At 37.2% G+C, this 8187-nt stretch overlaps 1 protein-coding gene across 1 annotated transcript in view; it reads left to right on the top strand.

Annotated features, from left to right (window-relative positions):
- Positions 1 to 2717: 2717 nt before the first annotated feature.
- Positions 2718 to 8187, top strand: part of LOC133336338 (tubulin beta chain) — a 40302-nt gene continuing 34832 nt past the window's right edge. Inside the window, exon 1 of the mRNA XM_061544631.1 lies at positions 2718 to 2933. Coding sequence (XP_061400615.1) covers positions 2718 to 2933 — 216 coding nt within the window. The remainder of the gene's footprint in view (positions 2934 to 8187) is intronic.

Here is an 8187-nt window from a genome sequence, read left to right as displayed (position 1 = left end):
AACAGTTTCATGGTCGGTTTTTAGCTCCTGGGCGATATTACGACAGTTAACATGCCGATCAACTTCGATTTTATCGACATTTTCATAATGGATTTCTTTTTCCCCAGTTTCCCTTCTCAGTGGGTTGTGTTGTGATGTTCGGCTTATAATTGTGGCCTATAGATCGACTAGAAACAAATTAAGTTTTCGACCCATTTCATCCCAAAATTATTATCCGATCATCACCGAAAAATATAGGCATTGTCCTTGATCATAACTAGAACCTCATGGAAAATTTTAAATATTTCCGCCCTCTAGTACGTAAGCTGTAAATATTTAAGTGTAAATCCACATCCGAGTATATACGGTATAAATTTAAAGGTCAACCACTCCTCTTGGATATCCTATCAACTTCTCGGGTATATGTCCTCAGAGTAAATATAGTATATACGCCATAGAATACAGATTTTGGAATTTTTTCACAAAAGTCAGGGTTCATTTGACCCGCTTAATATTGACCCAAAACAGTCATACTTATTCTTTGGACCAAAACTTACCTTGTGTCTCTCCAAAGGCCGCAATTATGGCCCGAACATCACGAAATTGTGCACAGAGAAGTGGGTCTGAGAACGGAATAAGCATGCAAATTTTGATTAAGATCGGTGAATATTTACCGGATCAAATGGATCTAGATTTTTGTATGAAAAATAAAGAATCTGTACACAGTTACTACTCAAGGACATATACCTGTTATCCAAGAAGAGTTACTGATGATAAAATTGATACCAATTATAGTGATGTATCTTCCTGCATGTGGAAGTTATACATATATATTTACAGACGTCTTCGGATACTGATATTTTTTAGTAACCGATTACCACAAAAGAGGGCGGAAATATAGCGCTGATTGCTAAGAAGTTAGGGATCAGATGATATATAGGGGATGAAATGTACCGAACATTTTATTTTTGGCAGGTTTTCTAGCCTGTCTAAAGGACATAATTATAAGTCGAATATCACAAATTTTAAACGGAGAAGGGAATCTGGTCCATTTTTGAGAATGACTATTTTGAAAATAATCGGTCAATAGTTAGAGAGTCAAATGAGCCAAGACATTTGTGGTTTAAATAAGAAAATTTAAATATTATGATTAAAATTTTCAGGGTAAGAAGTATGGCCTCTTCTCGGTCAAGAGAGTGCAAATATCGAAAACTATTGTACAGGCTCGGAATATAGATCTGGAGAATATAAAATATAACATGCGTCTACGGATACTAAAGATGATATATAGGGGATTAAATTTATTTTTATCTGGTTTTCTAATTTGTCTAGAGGACATAATTATAAGTCGGGCATAACACATTTTACACGGGGAAGGAAACCTGGTCTATTATTGGGAATGGTTATATGGATAAAAATAGGTCAATAGTTAGGGGGTCAAATGAGTCTAGACATTTGTGTTTAAAATATGACAATTTGAATATTATGATTTTTATTTTCAGTGTAAGAGAGGTGAGTTTTTGGACCCTTCTCGTTCAAAAGAGTGCAAATATGGACAATTATTGTCCAGGCTCGGAATATAGATCCGTAGAAAGTTAGACTTCAATGGTGGTTGTGTAGGTTAGCATATATGGTCGACCCTGTCCGACACTCTTTTGAATGATAATTATAGGTGTTTAGTTTAGAAAGGTTTTGACCTTTAGAATTCCGTTCGGGACTCATAATTAGGATATTTTGCATACCCATATAGATTTTTACCTTTGAAACATAAATGTCAAATTACAGAAACCAGAATGGAAAGGATCAAATACGGATGGTATCGCCTATATTAAACTACTCCAAATTGGTTTCTATATATCCGATGTGTTGTATAAGTGATCTAAAATTCACAAAAAAATTATATAGAAGCTATATTTTAATCTAAACCGATTTAACAAATGTTAATGCAATTCAAACAAGACGTAAGGCACGCTACCCTAAACTTCTGGTACTGTGTCCAAAATTTGTGGAAGATATTCGTAAAATATACACACAAATATTTCTAGTCTGTGCAAAATTTCGTATCCATCGAGCGGGGTATAGCCACCAATATCAAATATTTTTTTTTAAATATTTTTTATACACAAACTTTGTGGACCATTCTCGTTGAAATTTTCAAAGAATTTTATCTTCGATATGAATTTAACCTTTCTCGCCTGGAAAAATAAAAACAGAATGTTTTCTCCTTATTTTAAGTAAATATTTTCCTTTCGTTTTTTCTTCTGTAATTTAAATATTATTTTACATTGCAAATGAGATGTACTAACGGATTTTTTTCTTTTATTCTTTTTCTTTCTTAATTACATCTTGCCTTTATGTACTTCTTGTGCTACGCTACAATGCTGTTGTTGCTGCTGCTGCCTGCCTACCTGCAACCTGCTTAATGCGATTGATTAAAAATGGTGTTACATCTGCTCTTGATCTACTCGATGTTCTGCGGTATTATTTCAATAATTTATAAAAAATATTGTTGCCTTTTACATATTTCAATACCCTACAAACGTGTGGCATATATTTTTTTAAATCATGGTAAAAATATGAATTGGGCAACAATATAACACGAAATTGTTGAAATAATCAACAAAATCATACCCTGTGATATGTGGGGATACCTGCCATGCCTGTCGCTGTTACATATATATATTTTGTAATTATGCATATTGTTGCGTCTGCCGTCGTACCTGCCTCGTAACAATGCAATGTGTACTTCTTCATCTGTTCGTCGTCGTCCACATTACATTCATCAGGTTTCCGATACAGTTGTTGAGCCGTATAATGCCACATTGTCGATTCATCAACTTATCGAAAATACCGATGAAACGTTCTGCATTGATAACGAGGCTTTGTATGACATCTGTTTCCGTACGCTGAAACTGGCATCGCCCACCTATGGAGATCTCAATCATTTGGTGTCTGTAAGTTGAACTAATGGATTTTATTTTTTCTTCTCTTTTTTCTCTTCCCCCTCTCTTTGCATTCCTTCATTTCGCAAAAAAAAAATCGAAATGAATCGCGTGAAATGCACGGCTCCACAACAACAACAATGAAATTACCACCAACCCCAAAACCCCATGCAAACGTCATGGCCGGGAATGTATGCAACAAAAACTACAACAACAACACCGCCACCTACAATGCCTATAAACTTATGATAATGATACACGTCTTGTTTGGTAAATGATGATCAATGGAAAACAACAACAACAAATGTGGCAACGACAAAAACAACAACACCAACGTTAACATTTCCTTAATGTTGCCGATATGGCTACTATTCGCGCTGACAATAATGACGACGATGACGATGCCAATGTTGCACCATCATCGGTGGTTCGGTTTGATTAACATTCCACCAACTCAATGCCGACTTGCCAACATCATTGGCAACCACAACAACAATAATGATGATATATTGCATATGTATAAATGTGTGTCGGTGTGTGTGAATGTTCGCTGCAATGATGTATTGGGTAAACATCATTACGACCATCAATTGGGTTTGTATGTATGCGTTCGGGTTTTGCATTTGGCGAATGTGTGAATTCAACACAAACAAACAATGGCAACACTCTTTTTCATTCCCCCTCTCTCTCTCTCTCTCTCTCTCTCTGGCTTACACTACACTCTCTCTTTCAAATGCATACACATATTCTGGAAATGATACTCAACGCTAACGATGATGATGATGTCGTTGTTTCTTCAAATTGCTACACGAAATGAAATTAAACGAATGCTGATTGCACACACACACACATTTTTACGATTCGTAATATTTGTGCAACAATAACGAACGACATACGGCTGGATATGGCCTGGCATGGCGTGACATTCTCAACATCCATCCCAACCCACTAACCATGTCATTAATATATCTCACACATACACTCATCCACCGTACAATCTCACACATCCACCCACTTCCATCATATTTATCCACATCTCATAACCTACCACCCACCCCACATTTCGGTCATACTCGTTCGTTACATTTTTCACCCGGCAATGTCAGGTGTCAGAAGTTGTTGTCGAACCATACAATGCCACATTGTCGGCCCATCAACTGTGCGAAAATACCGACCTAACATTTTGCATCGATAATGAGGCCCTCTATGAGATATGTTACCAGCGTTTACGTTTCGTTTCACCCACCTATGAAGATCTAAATCATTTGGTGTCCGTAAGTAATCAAATGTAACACAAACACCTATTCACACATCCATCCATCCACCCACACACACACATCCACTCTCATCCCCATCCGCGAATATTGTTAGTTGCGAATCCAGCGGAATGAATGAATCAGCGAACGAACCAAAGGATTGTGATTACAACAAAAACAAGAACCCTTACAGCCAAATGTCAACTCGAAAATTGTTGCATTAATAACAACACCAACAACTACTACGAGTCCAACGAAATTTACTACAACAACATCAACTACTTGAACATGGCTTTCTAATTATATGCAGCCACTCATGTTAGCCATAGTTTTGGAAATGTCAGTACACATTTTTTGCTTTAGGTTATAATGATTGTGGATTTGAGGAGACCAAGAAGGAGACAATAGGGTGTTCCAGAAAAATGAAATACATTAATTCAATTTTTACCATGATGTAAATATTTTCTCATGTTGCAGCAAATTCCGTTTGAAAATCTGGCCATTACATTTAGATTATTAAGCCTAAGTAGACTAACGATACGATCAAATATGTGCAATATCGATTAAACGATTTTGAATCCCATGTGCCTTTAAACCAAATCCGTTTCAGGAATACCGAAATGATCGACTGCCTGATTCTCATTTAATTCATTTACATTTTGTACATATTAATATTTACTTCAAGTTCGAAGGTATTGAGGAGAATATCGGACCCATCCCTTGTGGTAACTACCCCACAAATTTTTGTCATTTTTTAAAAGAAGCAATATCAATTTCTTCGTATACTTCCTCCACAAAAATATCAACATTGTTCAACAAATAAGTGAAACCGTCGTTAAATTCAGCCGGTCCAAACTTCTTATACCCTCCACCCTAAAGTGGACATTACATACCTTTAAAATCGATTTGGAAACACACAAAATATCAAATTAGAAACAACCTGTCTGAAATCCGTGCAAAAAAATCCCCAAAATACCGAATAATGGGAGGTACAGTTATGTGCAATATTGTCTGCCAAGCGGCCTAACTTTGGGCCTTTAGTGCACCATTTACCTATAAGAGCTATATATTATTCTGAACCGTTTTCAACTAAACTCGGCACACGATAGATTATACCACCTACCTTCAGTACGTTGTGCAAAATTTGGTGCCAATCGGTCAACATTTGGATCGTTGGTGCACCATTTATTTAAAATCGGACGAAGATATGCATGAGAGCTATATCTAAATCTGAGCCGATTCCGATGAAACAAACACACTCCCCATCCTAGACTCAATTCCATACGTTATGCCAAATTTTGCCTCAATAGGACTAAAATCGGACGAAAATATGCATGGGAGCTATATATAAATCTGAACCGATTTCCAATTTCAATAAGGTTCGTCATTGGGCCAAACAAGTGACCTATGCCAATTTTCATCCAATTCGGATCATAAATGCGACCTGTACTCTGTTTACAATTTAACATGAACAGACGGATGGACGGATCGACTTAGAAAATGATTTATACGACAACCCTTGGGAGTTTGGTGCACCATTTAAATAAAATCGGATGAAAATATATATGGGAGCTATATCTAGATCTAAACCGATTTTCTTCAATTTCAATAGGACTTGTCCTTGGGCCAGACGAACGGATGGGCATGCATAAATCGACTCAGAAAGTCTAATGGTCCTATCTGCATTTCCAACGTAAGTTTCAAAAATTTTACCCTACACAACTATGTTGTCAGGGTATTATAGCTTTTTGCAGTTTATAACGCCGCGAAATATTGGTCCTAGACCCACCTTTAAGTGTACCATCCGCCCGTCCGTCTGTCTATCCATTATAATTTTTAAACACGATACAGGCCACAGTTATCGACCAATCTTCACGAAATTTCGCACGTAGGGTGGGTTCTGGCTAATGAAGACCCCATATTGTTTTTGGTAATGATCCGTTAATATTTATTGGTTGAAATGGATCAAAAACTTTATTTTTTGTCTCATTTTCTGACCGCTCTAGATGCCACAATTATGACCCGAACACCACGAAATTTTACACCAGGAAGGGAATCTGGCCAGAGAATAAGCATGACAGTTTTGATGAAGATCGGTCAATATTTAGCGGGTCAAATGGGCATCACATCACACGGTGAAGGGGATCTGAATAAATACTTTGGACGACTGTTTAGATGATGATCGGTCAATATTCCGAGGGTTGAATCAACCAAAATCTAAAGTGGCCAAACTTATATTTATGGTGTAAAGATTCACCTCGGGAAAACAAGATTTAGAAAATATGCAAATATCGCGAAATATTGCCAGGCTCAAAATATAAAACCGCAGAAAGTTCGATTTTAGTGGTAGTTCTGAAGGGTATCATATGGTCGGCACGTCAGACTATACAGATCCGCCCACTGGTTTAATATTATGGTTTACCAAATCAAAAAAAATTGCTACCAAAAAAATTTCAACGTCAATCAATGATTGAGCATAGCCCCAAATGAGGATACCGATAGAGTTTTAGACCTACATTTACCTCAAATCATTCCTCTCAATCAGAAGTTGTTTCTATAGATCGTATGTAAACGGTATAATTATACCGTAAACAACTATGTTTTATGGGTATTATAGCTTTGTGTGGACCAAGAGCTTGCAACGCCGCGAAGTATTAATCCTGCACCCATCTATAGTCCTAGACATATATCTTGACTAGCTGAATCGACATAGACATGTGTGGCCGTACGTCTATTTTCTAGATAAAAAAAATATTTGTCCCATTTTACTCTCATGTTGAACATTAAATATACCTTACATTGATCGGTATTTTTATATGGAGGCTTTACCATGGTAATATGGGCTATTCCGAACCTTGGGTCAATATTCTCAATTTCTGGTATGAAGGATTGCTACAAAACTACAAAATTACAGACAATTCGATTGAAAAAAACCAGTGAGCGGAGCAGTATAGTCGGACGGGGCCGACCATACGATACCCTACACAACTTCCATGAAAATCTAAATTTCGGTGGTTCTATATTCTGAGATTGGGCAATATTTCGCGATCTTTACACACTTTTGACCGACTAGAGGTCAGCAAATGTTACTAATAATCAGTACAGCCCCTCTAATTACTTGTCCAGATTCCCTTCACCGTGGGCTGTGTTGTGATGTTCGGCTTTCGACTCGAAAAGTACAAATAATTAAATTTTCGGTCCGAAAAGTTATTATCTGATCATCACCTAACATTTTAGGCGTTGTCCTTGACCATAACTGGAACCTCATGGAACATTTCAAAGCGATCAGCGCTATATTTCCGCCCTCCAGTGTGGTAATAGGTTACTAAATAATATATGAATACGTAAGCACCTGTAAATATTTAAGTGTAACTCCCGCATCCGAGTACCTACGACAACATAATTGGTATCAATTTAAAGGTCAACCACTCCTCTCGGATATACTATCAACTTCTCGGGTCTACGTCCTTCAGTGGTAAATATATACGCTATAGAATACAAATTTTGTCATTTTTCACACAAAAGTTAGGGTCCATTTGACCCGCTAAATATTGACCGATCTTTATCAAAACAGGCATGCTTATTCTCTGGCCCGATCCGCTTCTCCATGCAAAAATCCGACAAAAATAAAGTTTTTGGTCCATTTCATCCCCTAAATATTAACCGATCTTTTCCAAAAACAATAGGGTTTTCATTGGCCAGAACCCATCCTACTTGCAAAATTTCGTGAAGATTGGTCCATAACTGTGGCCTGTATCGTGTTTACAAATTATAATGGACAGACGGACGGACGGACACACATGTCTAGATCGACTCATCTAGTTAAGATATGACGATCGGTATACTTAAAGGTGGGTCTAGGACCAATATTTCGCGGCGTTACATACTCTTGGGGCTGCACAAAGCTATAATACCCTCACAACATAGTTGTGTAGGGTATAAAAAAACCTGTCAGAGGCCCTCAAAACATGGACCGCAAATTAGTCGGAAAACCAATAAGGTACATATAT

The sequence above is a fragment of the Musca vetustissima genome, unplaced genomic scaffold (assembly GCF_032173495.1).
Source record: "Musca vetustissima isolate MV318-11 ecotype Yass unplaced genomic scaffold, APGP_CSIRO_Mvet_v1 utg2835, whole genome shotgun sequence".
Lineage (NCBI taxonomy): Eukaryota > Metazoa > Arthropoda > Insecta > Diptera > Muscidae > Musca > Musca vetustissima.
The sequence above is the reverse complement of the archived record's forward strand: the minus strand, read 5'-3'. Positions and strand labels throughout refer to the sequence as shown.